Below are 16,580 nucleotides of genomic sequence, written 5' to 3'. Positions count from 1 at the left end.
CATACAGATTCTACCGTGAAAATGGCACGCCTGCTAGTAATAGCGGGGGTCTGCACAGGACTGGCCCCCGGTTACGGTCTGCTCTGCTTGTTGTTGGCGAAGGGGGTGGGCGCTCGAGTGAGGATGGTCCTTCCAAAAGAGCTGCAGTTGGCACATGTGATGTAACCAGAGTAGGGAGCGGCTGTGTGCTGACCTCACTCAACCGGCCCTCCTCGCTGTCTTGGGACACACGACACTTGATTTAGATCCCAGAAGGGGGCCAGCAGCAGCTGCCAGGGGACGGGATTAAGAGGGACGGGAAGGAGGCCTGCTTTGAAACTACAATCCCCGTCATCCGTCACTCACGCCCCATCGGTACTGAGCCAGAGACGAGGTTTAAATAACCCAGAGCCGAGCCCACCAAACATCCTCATCCTGCACGGCTCTACCTTTGCGCGGCGACGATTGGCTATTTGGCAGTCCTGTCAGAGCCTGATTGGTGGACGGCGGGGCCAGCCACAGTTTCCCCAAGCTTGGTGGGAGAGGAACGTAAACAGCATGGACATACCTTTCACTCTATATTTATCTGCTCGAGTCTGTTGCAAGCAGCAGGAGCTGGGGCTGCAGCAGGCATTCCAAATATATGAAGGCTCAAAAAGAAATATATTTCAGCTTCGCTTCTTTAACTGTAAAGGAAATACTTTAAAGAAAAAAGATATAGCATTTCCCTGTATTTTTTTTTAATACAGCAGGTTTGGGAAGGCACAGCTTACCATGCCTGCCCCTCAGAGCAGATCTCGAGCCAGGGACCGGAATAATGTCCTGAACAGACCAGAGTTTATGTCTTTGAACCAGCCCTTGCGAGGCAACCCAGAGAACCGGGGTTCGAGCAGGAAGCAGAGCGCGCAGTTTTCTCAGTTCGCATCGCCCAATGAGGGCACCAGCAAAGACCGCCGGCAGTCCCAGCAGCTGCCCGAGGAGGACTGCATACAACTGAACCCTTCCTTCAAGGGCATCGCCCTGAACTCTATGTTGGCCATCGACATCTGCATGTCCAAGAGGATAGGGGTGTGCGCCAGCAGTGCCTCATCTTGGGGCAGTGCCCGCTCTATGGTCAAACTCCTGGGGGTCACCGGGCACGGAATCCCCTGGCTGGGGGGTGTTATCATCTGCCTGTGGAGGAGCAGCACCCTGGCTGGGCAGGAGGTGCTCCTGAACCTCTTCCTGGGTAAGTTGGCTTCCTTCTCCGCTGAGTGCTGATGATTCAGCTCTATAGGGGGGCATGCTTCTGTTTGGCAAGAGATTCCGTTTCACTCGTGACACCTGTTTTCCAGTTCTGGGCTTCACTTAAGATATCATTCTACTCTGGTACTTTGGTGCAGTTGGGATAGGTGAAACATACCAGGACAACTCCAAAACGTAACTATTTGGGAGAGATCACATTCGACACCTATAAAGATTCTGAGAGTTCAGTTTCTTCTCCTGAGAGTAATCTTGGTCATGAGACTGGAACGGAGAAAGCACAATTTAGGCATATAAATATTCTGGGGGTTCAGCCTTTTTCTCCTGAGTGTGTAAGGTTGGAATCCACCTTCGCGAAGTGTGAAATTGGAACCACCCTCTTCTGAATGTGAGATTGGAACCATCCTCCTTCCAGTATGAACTTGGCGTCGTCAAGCATGAGATTGAGGTTCTGTTCTGAACATGGAAAGCTGTCAGGGTTGTGAGTTTGGATATCTCTTTTCTTACCTGTGAGATAGGAGTGCTTCTGTCTTGTGATTGTTAATATTGGAGTCATCCTTTTTTTAGTTTAAAAGTGTATGAAGTGTGACATTAAAAATTCTGGCTTTACCATATTGCATAACTTGTGCCGCTAAATGTGAGGAGTTACTCTACCCTATCCCTAAGAGCAGTTTTCTTGTCCTTCATGTGAGAGTTCAGGAGTGGCATCTGGTCTTCAGTATAGAGACACTCCATTTTGGTTTGAGGCGGTCACCTGATCTTAACTATGAGACTGTTGCACGCGTCACAGTATTTAAATGATGCGCAATCATTGTCCTGGAATCTTACGTTCAATCCAAACCTCTCCCAAACTATAACAGAAATGTTTTGGCCCATATCTCACTTGCCTCCAAGCTCTTCCCAGCTTATAATGAGCTATTTAGAAGAATGGTTTTGACAGGAGCAGCTTTGGTGTACTCCTTCATCTAAGAGTTTGTCCTTTTAGTTTGCTTGAGGAAAGTGTTTTGATCCTTTAGAGGGTAGACCCGCAGTGTTGATCAGCTTGGCACATAACAACCAATATCAGGTTCTGGAAGTGATCACTCTTTCAGCAAGCCACCTTGCACTGCAACCACGTTTTCTTCACTCGGGGTGGGGATGCACTCCTTATATTCCAGTTTCTTTCAATGTAATCCCAGTACTCCTTAATGTGTGCTGAGTGGTGTAGTGGCATGCCCAAGTACCACTGAAGTGAACAATAAACTACAAAGTTGAGGACAACATCTTGCCCCCTCCAAACGCACTGCGATATGCCAACGTTTAGGCGATCATTTATACTTTTCATTTTCATCCATGTTCTCCATTTAAACCATATTCTCCATTTTAAACTTCCTTTACTTCTTGTCTTCAATTGCGAATCCACACACGGAATAGTTAGCCTTTTTTTTCTCCAAATTTCTAATATTTAAACAGTGCCCATCCGGACCTCATGTTAAAATACGAGTAATGCAGGGTTCATCACAAACAGTGCTTTATTTTTCAAAATCCCAATGTATTTCAGGAGTTGGAGCGCCCTTCGTCAGGGGTCACTACAAACAATGATAAAAATAACAATTATCCATTACTATTGCAAACAACACAATCGCATGTTCAAATTAAACACGGTATTGAATGCAACTTATTCTTCATTTATTTTCTAACCATGCGAAATTTCTTCAGCGGTATATTCATCTCGAACAGTTCTCCCTCTGCGCCAATCTCTTCACCCACGTATGCTGGTACCCTCCTTCCCTTTACCATTCCTTACTTATATTCCATTTTAACTCAAATACTCCCCCTTCTTCACCCGATCTTAAAACCCATTGCAAAAAACAACGTAATTCTTCCCGTCACTGCTGTGAGAATTTTAAAGCCTTCCATCTTCCTCCTTATTCCAACCACACTCGTTATCTCATAACCCCTCCCCCTTATCAACATACATTCCTTCCTAGCTCTCTCCCAATTGGCCCAGTGCTCAACATTTCCCGCCAATGCATCTGCATGTTAATTCAGTGAACTCCATTAACCATAATACCAATACTGGTGTACCGGTAACATACGATCATGCTCAGAGTGTTTTTATACAATTGTTGATAATAAACAGTTTGACCACGTAAGACGCTTAAAAAGTCTGAACCCATCGTAATCGGTCGGTTGGAATTGTTTCCGACTGATTTCGATACTCGCAGTCGGAAGGGGAACCGTTCCGTCATTCCGAATCGGTTCCGAACGGCATTCGGAGAATCTGAGTTAGTCAGAGCTGATTCATACAGCTCTACGGACAGCGTTTTTGTCCGACCGACCGATTACGATGTAGGATTCCAGCAGCCTTTCCAACTCTGTCTGTCCGACACAAAAAGGCTTTTGGAAACTGAGTTTGGGGGCTCCTAGCAGCCCCCCCAACCCCCATCATCCTTAGGGCCTCCGGTTTAGGGTTGAGGGAGTACCCAAGGGACCCCCCCTGTACAGTGTGACAGGCACCATAGGGTGCCTGCTACAGGGTGCAATAATTTCTGCAGACACCCATTTTTACTATAGGACCCTGTGTTGTTAGTCAGAACACAGGCTCCCATTGAAGTCAATGGGAGTCCTTCCGATCAGTGTTCGAAAGCATAATAATCGGTCAGGAGGAACCGAATTCGACAAGGAATCGGGCAGTTTCATGTTTGACTGACATCGTAATCAGGCCCTTAGTATAACAGCTTTGAAGTAACCGGTCCGCAGATTCATTGATCTACACATAGAATTAAAACACTCCGCTAGCTGGCAGACAAATATCATACTTTCATGATTAATGAGTCAAACTTAGCAAGTTCAGGTTATTCCAATCCATTTGGTTTATTTGCCATTCCAAGTCCACAATTTTTAGGCCATTCTTGGGCCTTCTAAGGTACTGCCCCCATCACATATACTTATGGCTTAACTTGCAAAATGTTACTGTTACGTGTCTATGGTGGCCATCCTCTGGTCAGCTTGGGCTGCAAATGCAAAGTCTGCCTTAGTAGCTGGCCCTGTGATCTTGCATTCCAAGGCCTGCAGAGTCTAAAGTTGCCCTCACTCTGCCATTATTTGTGACCAGTTGGGCAGTATTTCATAGCACTTCATTCTTTTCTGCCACACTTCCAATGTGTTTGTGCCCCTGCATAACTTCCCTTATACGTTGCTCCTTTGTTAAAAATTGTTCCAAAGACAACCGGTAACCAAAGACCCTTTTATGTTGCCCGGCGGTATCGCCTCTATGACCCACCAATATTAATCAATGAAGAAGCAGGCGCTGGAGACTGGAAGGCAGGAAACGAGGATTTTATTTTCTCCGGAGGAGAACACATCAATTCAGACAGCAAGTATCGTCACGAGGTGCTCTAACCACATCTCTGAGGCCTGGCCTCTTATACTAGGGTTTATGACCTTTATTGCACATAACACATTCTCGCAATACTTTAGTACTTGAAAGAACATCCTCGGAATCTCCCCTTCAGACCCGTTCCCACATACATTTACAGTTGGATTCCCCACCCCGGTCACAACAGGTGATGGTTGCCGCACAGCAGGGCATTCCGCCGATTCACGGAATGCATGGGGTTGGTCGGATCTCATGGGGTGGGGGCTTTGATCGATTCGGGGGTCTTTTGATGGGGAGGGGAAGCTTCCTACTGTACGGGGTAATAAACAGTATCCGCAGGGCCAGGTGGCGACCTGGGAACAAGGAAGACAAACGGGGACACAGGAAAAGGGGGTTTGCATCAAAAGGGTCTGAGGCCATGAAAGGAATGAGGGGAGGTGTCGCGCTGGGAACAGGATGGGATTCCGTGGTGAAGCTGCACTGAAGAGGAGTTTATGACCCAAGGCATGAGAGAGCGGGGGTTGTCAGCGTGCGGGGGAATGCTTGCGAGGTTAAGAGAGAGAGAGAGACGCGCTGGCTATCAGCGAGGGGCAGGGAGGCCATGGTGCTCAAAATGGCTGCCGCTTACGCGCACGAATGGGCTTGGAAAGGGGCAAGATGGCGCCGATAATGTTCACCAAGTTTGTATTTATTTTCCACAGTCCTCCCTTTAACATTTCCAAGACATCTTGCTGGCCTATTTCCTATCTACACCTATATGCAGCGATCATAAGTAAGGGAGAGGAGACTTAGGCGAAAGAACTGTACATAAACATCACATTATAAACATCATATTGAAAAATCTCATCATTTAGTAGGCGGGTTCATCGTTAAGTTGGTTGCAGAAAAAGTCATCGTAATGCAATATCAGACTAGAATTATGTAGCGAGGGCGTTGGGTACAGATCATAGAATAAGAACTGGTAAGTTATCATATAAGTAAGTCCTTTTTGTATACGGCGGGTGCATAGTCAGTCCAATGGTGGTTGGGAGAGAAATGAGATACAGTAAAAAATATATATATCAGAGTTCTCGTTGTCCTTTGTCGTCTTCTGTCGGCACTGTTGAGCACCTGGATTACCTATCAACAGAAATGTTCATGTGGATTGAGTCGTTGGGGGTCTGCGGGTAGGGGTGCATTCTGTTTGGTTTTCGTCAGACCTCGTAGGAGAAATGCGTTACGGTTTTGGAGCAGGTGCATCTTCCTCCGTAATGCAGAGCATAGATTTTGCAATGGAAAGTGCAATTGTTCCAGAATTGTGAGATCTGTTCGTTTCTTGAGTCTCTGTGGTGGGCATTTCCTGTTGCTTCCATCATCTTCAGGGTGCTTGGTAGCGGGCAGAACCACAGACTTTGTTTATCTTTTCTTCGGGGGCGACCCTTGGTGGAGTTGTAGGTCACCGTTCTGGGATTTAACATAGTTCGTGGTCTACTTAGTCGGAGCTCCCTCCCTTCTGACGCAGGGAGTACTCTTCTCTGGGTAGCTCAGTAGAATTTGGAGGAACTTGGGAGTTCGGGTGGAAAGGTGCGGGTGTGAACAGTCCTTATGGTAGGTCGGAGGAGGAGGGGATGGAGCAAGGCCAAGTCGGGAACAGATCAGGGGGACGGAGGGTTTGCGACAGGCGGGTCCGTAACCATGTTCAGAGAGCGGGGACTTTTTGGCACACGTTGATCATAGAGCAGGGGCTTCAGGTCAGCCCTTTCCTTAGCTTTGTTTGAAACAGTGCCCCGTCCTGCGACTCCTTACTGCTGTGGTCTCGCCTCGGCCTCCGTCGCTGATGTTCCACAATCCGCAGTCAGGCCGCGTGCTCCCACATCCGGTCTCTTTCCCCTCCGACAGTGATACCCTTAAATGAGTGTTGAAAAGACAGTCTTTAGAGATTTTGCAGAAAAAGGTAATTACATAAATCTATTTTCTCTCCCAACACCAAGCAACAGGGGTAAGCACTCGCTACATTTGAGATTTTTGCGGCTTACGTATAAACAATTGATGATGGATTTGCTGGATTCCTTACAACTTCCTTTTGTTGGCTAATTCTTTGACGCTTTGATGATTATAACGTTCATTTGTCATATGTCTATTATAGTAGATGTCAGTTCTTCTGGCAGAGACCCATTTCCCTAGTACGAGTCTTGCAAGGCTAGGCTGGTCTTCAGGGCCTTGTATTTTACAAAAAGTGCAACGTGCTATTCACCATAGTCTGATAGGCATCCTTCTGAGGGATGAACATAGGCTAAACAAGTCTTCATTACATCAAAACATCTTATTTTCAGCAAGGCTTACAGCAACAGGGTCTTTCGGTTTTCGATCTAATTTTTAACTTTGCATACATCTTTCTAACTTTCTATATAAATCCTCGCAACCTGGTTACTACAAAAACTCGGGGGGTGGTTTGCGATAATTATTAAACTTATCCTCGGGGAAGGTGGGATCTTATGAAAAACGATTAGGAACACAGCGAATCGGAGCAAGGGGCGTTTTTCAAGTTCTCGTTCAGGGCAGCTGATACCAAACTGGGGGCATTTTGGGTAGATGGGGGTGTCTCGATCATTTCTTACAGCTTGGGGTACGGAGACAATTTTCAATGGGGATGGTCGCATTACCACAGACACATTTTATCATAGAAGCCACTGACAAATAGTTCCCTGAGAGTGGGTCAAATTTAGGGAACCTTAGTCGTCTTACCTGTCCCTTTCCTATCGGCCAATTTAAATTTCATCCATATTTTAGTAGAAAAGGAGAGGTAGTAACGTGGTACCGATACAATTTTATTTAGGACAAATTTGTGCAAATACTTGTGGTATTTGGGGCCAATCAGGAGGTGCACCAGGTTCGTCAATTAGGTGCCAGTCGCTAGGAAGAGGGAAAGTGTGGAGGGGTGAAAGAGAGAGAGAGAGAGAGAGAGAGAAAGAGAGAAAGAGAGAGAGAGAGAGACAATAGGCAAAACAGTACACATGGGACATAGAGAATGACCGTGTATTGTTTGGGCTATTCAGTGCGTTACCCAACGTTAGACGTTTCGGGTCTGTGTTAGGATGTAAAAAAGCATGCAGTTTTGGGACAGAAAAGCATTAGATCTAGTACAAAAAGGTCGTGCATTGGGTAGGGCGTCCTTTTTGTGTCGTCTTGCAGCGGTAGTCCGTTTTCATGCATCGGGCGTGACGTGGTTCCAGATCCCTTATGATACTCCAATCGGGATTCTAATGTAACCTGCAGAGGGAAAAAGGGGGAAAAAGGGGAGGTAGGGGGACATCATTCGAACACATCAAGTGTATGGGCACGAAAGTCCTTTACTTACCACATACTCGTACTTATCTCTTCGGGATATAATCCCTTAGGGTTTTGGTTTCCTAAAGTCATGGGGGCAGGCAATGTGATAGGTGGTTCATGGGGAGGTTCGAGGATGGCATTAAGGATCGTGTGTAGTGAAAACGCTAAAAAGAGGAATCAGAGGTGCCTAGCGTGAGGTACCCGGTTTTGTAGATGTATCCGGCCATCGGGATCCCTAAATCATTCCCAAAGCTGTGATGTTCTAAGGCATATCAGTTCTTCGTTCAACCCTGTACCTTAGTACCTTCGACCACCATATCTTTATAACATTTTATCGATTACACCGTTTTACTTTACCCATTCTCAGAAGTCGAGGTCCTTCTTCATACGTCAGTTCCTGAGCTTAGTCGCATATCTTGGAGGCAGCGTATCATACCTTCGATTCGACCATCAACCCAGGGCCGAACAACCATTTCTCGGATAACCTTAAAAAAAGAGCAGAACAGTTGCGCACAGAAAAACCCTCCCACCGATACCCGCATTTACAAAAGTATGCGATGCCTATCCATAGCTTTTTAAGACCTTTATTTGTAGAATTATTCAGTACGTAAAATGTGAGAGCGCAATTCATATTTTGGTCTGACATGTCGTCGATGGAAGCACATACAGTAGGGGGTTATTTTGTAGCACAAGAACATGTAAAAAAGGTCTAATTAATTATTTGCAAGTAACCAAAAACATTTCATTGCGTGACGAAGGAATCAGGGGCATTTCAGTTCATAAATGGAAACACAGTCAAGCTCATCGTAATCACATTTCCTAGATGTAAACCGCGGGTGTGCATCATGAGCGACGTTATGTATCAGTTACAACAAATACCAAAAATAAATTGTTCATTGAAATCAACATTTTACGGAACCCTTCTTAAATGTTCGCCAAGTGAACCCTCCTCCCTTTAACATCGAGTGCGCAATGGTTCGTATATATATATATATATCTTAGTACATCAAGTTTCATTAGCTAAGGAACACCACGAGGCATCCGTTAGTTTCCATTGATACCAGCGCCATTTTGGGCGAGGCCGGTTTAGTCCGGAAGTAGCATCAGGGGCAAAATATCCCCGACAATTGGCGGTTGGACCAGAGTCCCTTTCGGCAGTTCAAAAGAAAACTGTGCTAACAGAGGGGCTGGTGGTGTGGACCGTCAATCAAGAGAGGGAGGGGGTAGAGTCTCTCTTACCGGGTCATGTTGATGTTCAGCCGGAACTTGCTCGAGTTCGTTAGCCCATAATGTTCCTGGGTTGTTCAGACGGAAGCTGATGCAAACACGAGAGCACCGCCATCTTGTTGCTCTGCCGTGGTTATGTCATTTGAGATCAATGCAACTGTTCCTCACCGGAAGCCTGAAGGGGCCGAGGGCTTTTGGGACTTTGGTAGAATCTTCAAAGTCGAGGGGATGTTTGTCGATGGTGGGGGCTTGCGCCCAGGTGGGCAAGTGCCCGAGTTGCAATTTCGGACAAAGTTACTCCAGCGGCCTAGACCCGCCTTTCGAGGGCCCAGACGCCATTTTGAGATCCTGCGGCAGCCACCCTTTGTCGTATCCATCAGGAGTGGAAGAAACTTCCTGTGATGGCGAAGGATAGAGCATCATGCTGCTGGAGCAGGACATTTTGGTTCGGGGCGCCAGGGTGCAGCAGTGGAGCCTTCATCTGGGGAGGTGAGGGAGGCTTGTCTGTGCCGCCTCCCTCTCCCGGCGCATCCTTCGCCGTCCCTTTGAATCAGGGGCGCACATGATGACCACCCTACGCCCCTGATTCCGACTCTTGGGGGACCACTGTACATCCGGTGCTCCGCAAATATACCAGTCGGGCATTGTATGTCCTGTGTTGCGGAAATATACCAGTCGGGTATTGTATGTCCTGTGCTGAGAAAATATACCAGTCGGGCATTATGTGTCCTGTGCAGCGTAGGTATATGGCCGTCGCCCGGCTGGAGGACATCGGCGCCGGGCCAGGGCAGGGAAGCCTCCTACCTGTGGAGGTGGAAGAGGCTCGTCCGCGTCGCCTCTTCCTCCCTGCCCACCCTGCATCCGTTCGATGGAGAAATTCGTGATGGCCGGACCAGGAGATACAAGGGAGGGGGTCATTTTCATCCGCCCCCTCCCTACTCGCGGTCCGGGGGACGCCATCCCTGGAAGGGTAGTATGGGAAGACCATTTCATTGCCTGCTGTGTGGAGTCTCCAGTACCTTCTCGCCAGCGATCTCTTTTTGGCCCATGGTTGCTGGCAGGCCCCGCCCCACACGTGCTATGTGTTTCGGATGGGCGGGACCATCGAACTGTTACATTGGAAGACTTCCGGAGTGAGCATAATATGTTTTGTATTTTTTTCTATTAGTAAAGTTTGTTTTTTTTTTTTTAGAGAGTTCTACTAGTTATTCTATTTACTGTTGGTTGTGTGTTTTACCGTAATTAAATCCTTAAGTTATATAATAGACGCTTGGCTTTCTTGAGTCTTTTCTCTAACGGGGGGTTGTTTACACTGACCTGCAGTTGTGTTTGTTTTTCAGAGTGGGGGAGCAACAGAGAGCAATCAGTCCCAGAACTCTAACATGTCGTTAAAATTGGTCTGACGAAATCTGTGCCACCGAGCATAATCAAACGTGGTGGTCCTATCTGTCCTGTCCATACTAGTCTGATTGGTTTTTATTTCGTGCCTTTTCCCTTTCTGTCGGCCTGTCCTTTCTGTCGACCCTCCATTCTTACCTATGCTCTGCAAAGTCGGACATTGGGCTTTCCAGTGTCCAAGACATTTACAGAAAGCACATTGGTTTTGTTTTACATCTGTTCGTCCTGTGCATAGTGCCGGGGGATTACCTTCGGGTCGTTGTGTTCCGGGGTTGGCTTGTCGGCACATCCCTTTACACCGTTCGCTTTTCATGTCTACTCCTCGGGACTGTGCCATCGCTGGCCCTTCCCTTTGCCTACTAGACGTTTGGAGGGTTGTCCGTCGTGTCCCTTCACCTTTTCTAAATTCGTCGCCTTCCCTTCGTCGTGCAGCTTCTTTGCGCCACATACCGAGACTATCGAGCATAATAGGTGTTGTTTCATTCCTACGAAGGGCTATTTCTACCGTTTCTATTTTGTCAAGATCAAAGGATCCTCTCAGTGGCCACTGACTTTCTCGATCCTTTTTCGTATATTTATGCCATAGTTCACTGTAGGCTATAGCGATTAATCCATGCTTCATGAACATGTCCTTATTAGGGGTGCCTTCCAGCGGAGCCGGATGGTTCATCTCTAATAAGCGGTCCGGGTAAAACAGGCTACTAACCAGTGGGGAGAAGACAGGCATGACGGATCGCAATGGGATAATAGTCAGCACTACCTATCTTATCACTGCGCGCAAAGACTAGACAGAATATTTCTATTCTACGTTGTTTGCACGTAGTGAATACCTCATGAACCAATTCTGAGCAATCAATGTTAGGTCAAAAATAAAAAATCAATATGGTCAATGGGAAGAATAAGTAGGCTCGCAAAAAGTTCGCGTCACCTACCCTTTCACTATCTGCAAAGAGGGGACCTATTTTTCCCTGTTTGCAGACAGAGAATCTCCAGAAAACAATCTATAACAGTTAATCAATGGGGGGAAGGGGCAATTGTTCAGTGGGGGAGAAAGATAGGTCCGACGGGTGCGTACCTATCCTTCGCTGTTTATAAAGGGAGAGCCTGTTGTTTCTCCGTTTGTAGACAGTGAATCTCCAATAAATTAACAAAAAGTAATACTAGTATTTTCTCAACAATTATCAATCACTTTCAATTATCTATCACTTTCGCAATTTGTCGTGTTTACACGACCTTACCCGGACCGCATGGACAGTTTCTCGTCTTCCGAATCCAGCGCCCGATCGTCCTCTTCTCTTCGTACTTCTCGTGGCACTCCTGATGGTTCCCAGTCAGGACCGCAGATCACTCGAGAGAGGTCTCTTCGGAACCAGTGAAGTTCGGATGATCGGCTGTCAGACGAGGGTCTATCGGACAGGGTACCTTCCGATCGTTGCAGTCGTTCACTCTGTCGTCGGGACCTCTCCCACTGGATCCACGAGTCGCTGATGGGCCCCACGTTGGGCGCCAATTGTTAAAAAGGGTTCCAAAGACAACCGGTAACCAAAGACCCTTTTATGTTGCCCGGCGGTATCGCCTCTATGACCCACCAATATTAATCAATGAAGAAGCAGGCGCTGGAGACTGGAAGGCAGGAAACGAGGATTTTATTTTCTCCGGAGGAGAACACATCAATTCAGACAGCAAGTATCGTCACGAGGTGCTCTAACCACATCTCTGAGGCCTGGCCTCTTATACTAGGGTTTATGACCTTTATTGCACATAACACATTCTCGCAATACTTTAGTACTTGAAAGAACATCCTCGGAATCTCCCCTTCAGACCCGTTCCCACATACATTTACAGTTGGATTCCCCACCCCGGTCACAACAGGTGATGGTTGCCGCACAGCAGGGCATTCCGCCGATTCACGGAATGCATGGGGTTGGTCGGATCTCATGGGGTGGGGGCTTTGATCGATTCGGGGGTCTTTTGATGGGGAGGGGAAGCTTCCTACTGTACGGGGTAATAAACAGTATCCGCAGGGCCAGGTGGCGACCTGGGAACAAGGAAGACAAACGGGGACACAGGAAAAGGGGGTTTGCATCAAAAGGGTCTGAGGCCATGAAAGGAATGAGGGGAGGTGTCGCGCTGGGAACAGGATGGGATTCCGTGGTGAAGCTGCACTGAAGAGGAGTTTATGACCCAAGGCATGAGAGAGCGGGGGTTGTCAGCGTGCGGGGGAATGCTTGCGAGGTTAAGAGAGAGAGAGAGACGCGCTGGCTATCAGCGAGGGGCAGGGAGGCCATGGTGCTCAAAATGGCTGCGCTTACGCGCACGAATGGGCTTGGAAAGGGGCAAGATGGCGCCGATAATGTTCACCAAGTTTGTATTTATTTTCCACACCTTTGGATTGGCCTAATTGCAGTCCACCATTTCCAGGGTGCCCCTTATCTTAGTAAGATACTTTGCATAACTGCATCAAACAAATGAACCCCATCTTCTTAGTTGAAATCTGTGACTTTTAAATTAATTAATTGAGTATATTGAAGCCCATGTTCCTGTAGTGTTTTGGCAGGTAACATTCACTTTCGTGGTGAACTTCTTCAAAGCACTATGCAATATTCCTCTCCTCAAATTAAACCTGTGGATGATCTACGACGTTAAGACCTTTGCTGAACACAGCCTTGCTTCTTCCGTCAAATTGTCCTTTATATCAACTAATAGTTATACTCTTCTAGAAGTTTCACGTTGATGCACTCAAAATGGATGTTGAGATCTGGCCTGGTTTGTTTGCTTACTTGCCTGCTTCTTCAACGTTGGCACCACCTGTGACCATCGTATGCTTGATGTGCCCTTCCATATCAATTTGGTGGCAGCAGAAGGGAAGCCAGTCCTTCCCTGCCCATTCGTCTCCCATTGATGGGATAATGCCTCTTGAGAGTGACTAATGAACCGGACTGTCTTTTTGTCTGCTGTCTGCTTTGCCTGGCAAGATAATTATTTGTCTCTATAAAGCACATTTATTTATTTATTAATGAAATTTTCTCTTTCTTGTTGTGGAGCAAAGTCTGATGAGGAAAAATTAGTCAGGACCCCACCGGCTCAAATTAGGCACTGCCACTAAGCCTAATACTTATAGACCTGTACGCAAGGGCAGCTCAGCCATGACTATTTTTGCAACATCAAATTGGGTAAACTATATTGTGCCTTCAGTAGTTTATGGGGCAGGAGCATATTTCTGGACTTTCAATTATAAATATTTCACAAGCACTTTGTCCTGCACAGAAGGAATCGGGGAATTGGCAAAAAGGGTGTTGTCTGGAAATACCTTTAACATGGCTTATGTGCTTTAGATTCAACTTTATAGAAGCTGTTTTTAATTGACAGTGCACTCAATCTGTTTTTCAAAGATCACTGAGAGTAGCCTAGGAACAGTGTAATCTATTTTTCAAAGAGCAGTGTGAGTATCCTAGGAACAGTGTCAAATAAAAAAAAACATGCTTTTTACAATATCAAGTTTGTCCAATATGCTTAAATTGCAGTTTGTCGCTTGTTATTCTCATATTGGCTATTAGGATAGCTCGTACTTCACTTCTGGAAATTCTTGTCCTGCCCCATCTCTGGAAGTAATGCCCCCCGTTCCCCCTCCCCCTGAAATGTGGCTCTAGTTGCGAGCCTGCCCTGGAGTATAGCTAACAAGAGCATAGAATCAGAGTATCCCTTTATCTAAGTTGCGTGCCAACTTCAAAACTGCCTGCCTCACACACAAAGCGCTGCACACAGGGAATCCCACCTACCTGGCCTCAAAACTCCAGAAGGCCGGTAAGACAAGAAGCCTAAGGAGTACCAACACCATACTCCTTATCCCTCCGAAACAAGCAAAAAAACGCATCTCGCTCCTTCGCAGGAAATGCGCCCAAAATCTGGAACGCCATACCAATCCATATCAGGACCAATCCCTCCTACCTAATTTTCAAAACGCAGCTCAAAGACCTCCTCCTTAATTGATCTCTCACGAATAGATGGCTAAAGCCTAACCAACGAAGCCTGCCTATAGCAGCACACAGACACTTTGACATTAAATCCGTACCTCGTTAATCTCGCCAGAAGTCATGGTGCTTTTCACAACAACATTTTCTGTGAAGCGTCATGAGACAGCCTACACCCTACTATGTTAACATCTTTTATGAAGGACAATGTGCTCTTTATGAAGATGCTCTGCAATGCGTCTTGACTCACTGTACATATTAACTGTGTTAATTTATCTTACACGTGTTAATGCTGTAAAGCACTCTGATACCTTCGGTTCTAGCTAGCGCTATATAAAACTCTTAAATAAATAAATGAGTTTCAGTGACAACCAAGCAGTCAACTTTTCCTTTTACAACAAGATGTGCACTTCGAATCCGTGGGCAAGCAGCGAACAAGCATTGACTAGGGTGCAGTGGACACCTACAGCCGACTCAGTTTAAGTACATTTTTTATCCAAGCAGTTAGGAGAGTGTTAATTAGAAGGAGCCTCCATGTCACTGCCATGAGTTGTCAGAGTCGCACCAGAACTAATGAAATGAGGAAGGACACATTTTGAGGCTTCTAGGTTTAAAAGTGCAGGGGAGACAAATGGTGCTAAGAGGAGAAAATCTTAATAATAACAAAGTCTCACAGCTCAATGTGATGCGGCCCCACTGAGAGGTGAAACGGGCAGCATGCTTGCCGTGGGTGGGTACAAATGGGCTTGTCTTCAGCACGTCCGCTGCACAAACATGACGCTGCAAGCTTTAAATACCCAAAGGACGGCCTGCACATCAAGTTGCCAGAAACGCTAGAGCAAGCACTTAACAAGTTGGCAACTCAAGTGTGGGAACGCCAAAAGGAGTAAAAGTGGAGGATACTAAGACACTGTTTGTGACTCAGAAATCACAGCAACTTCAAGAATTGCAACCACTAAAAAGAAACTCTAAAAATCACCAATACATTTGTCGGCAAAACTGTAAAAACTACCCACGTAATTATGCTCCCTAGAAAACCTCCAATTTCACCATTCAAACTACCCATCCACATCATAGTATGAAGAAAAAAGTGCCTAAATGTAAAATATATTGCTAGACCTGGCACAGTTGGTGTGGTTCTCCCTTCCATTATTTGCTGTTGCCTCGTGTGTTTTTTGGCTGGCTATAGCTGCTTTGGGCACTGTGCCAGTGCTATTCAGTGCCACAGTGCAAGTGCTCCCTATGGTAAATTGATGTATGGATTAGTGATTCCATGATTGGTTGGTTTGGTTTACTTGTCAGACCCTAGTACAGTGCACTGAGTATGCCCAGGGCTGATAAACCAAATGCTGGTGATAGGCTTGCATTACTGGTTGTGCCACCCGCAGAAGCAGCCTGTAAAAGTGTGTCTCAGGTCTGCCATTGAGGAGCCTGTGTGCAGTCTGTTACTGCCATGTTGACTGGGCAAGTGCACCCATTTGCCAGTCCCTAAACCTTCCCTTGTCTGCATATTAGACACCCCTATGGTAGGCCCAAGGGCAGGGTGCATTGTAGGTAAGAGGTAGGACATGCCCTGGTGTATGTAGCATGTCCTAATAGTGAATTACAGCCATTTTTTATTTTCACTATTGCAAGGCTACCTGTTCCCCAGAGGCCAAAATGGGCAGTTTGATTATTACACCTTATAATCCTAACTGACTCAGGGAAGTAGGTGGAAATTCGAGTTTAGGTGGAAATTCGAGTTTAGTATGCCTGAACTCCGAATGATAAAATACATCTTTTAGTGAAGTTGGATTTAACATTCTGTGTTTGAAAATACCACTTTTAGAAACTAGGTATTTTCTTGCCTAACTATCCAAACCTGCCTCTGCCAGGTTGTGTATTCCTTGTCTGGATTTAAGTAACAGGGGATGGGGGATTCCAGAAGACCGGGTGAGTCAGCACAAGGCTGAATAGAGAGATATACATGTAGATGAGTGGAAGGAGTTGCATCTGGGACCTGAATAGGGCTGTGCCCTCCCTCCACAATGCTGGCTCCACCTCCTGTGGTGTGGATGATGGACGAAGCATTTGCAACAAATCAAACACTCACC

The 16,580-nt window shown here is 46.5% G+C and overlaps 1 protein-coding gene across 1 annotated transcript in view; it reads left to right on the top strand.

Annotated features, from left to right (window-relative positions):
* The first annotated feature begins 326 nt into the window (after positions 1–326).
* Positions 327–16,580, top strand: part of PLPP7 (phospholipid phosphatase 7 (inactive)) — a 114,909-nt gene continuing 98,655 nt past the window's right edge. The window contains exon 1 of the mRNA XM_086924794.1: positions 327–1,207. Within this exon, the coding sequence (XP_086780920.1) occupies positions 754–1,207 (454 nt within the window). The 5' untranslated portion in view covers positions 327–753. The remainder of the gene's footprint in view (positions 1,208–16,580) is intronic.

This window comes from Lissotriton vulgaris, chromosome 5, assembly GCF_964263255.1.
Source record: "Lissotriton vulgaris chromosome 5, aLisVul1.2, whole genome shotgun sequence".
Taxonomy (NCBI): domain Eukaryota; kingdom Metazoa; phylum Chordata; class Amphibia; order Caudata; family Salamandridae; genus Lissotriton; species Lissotriton vulgaris.
This window is presented reverse-complemented; position numbering and strand designations above follow the sequence as displayed.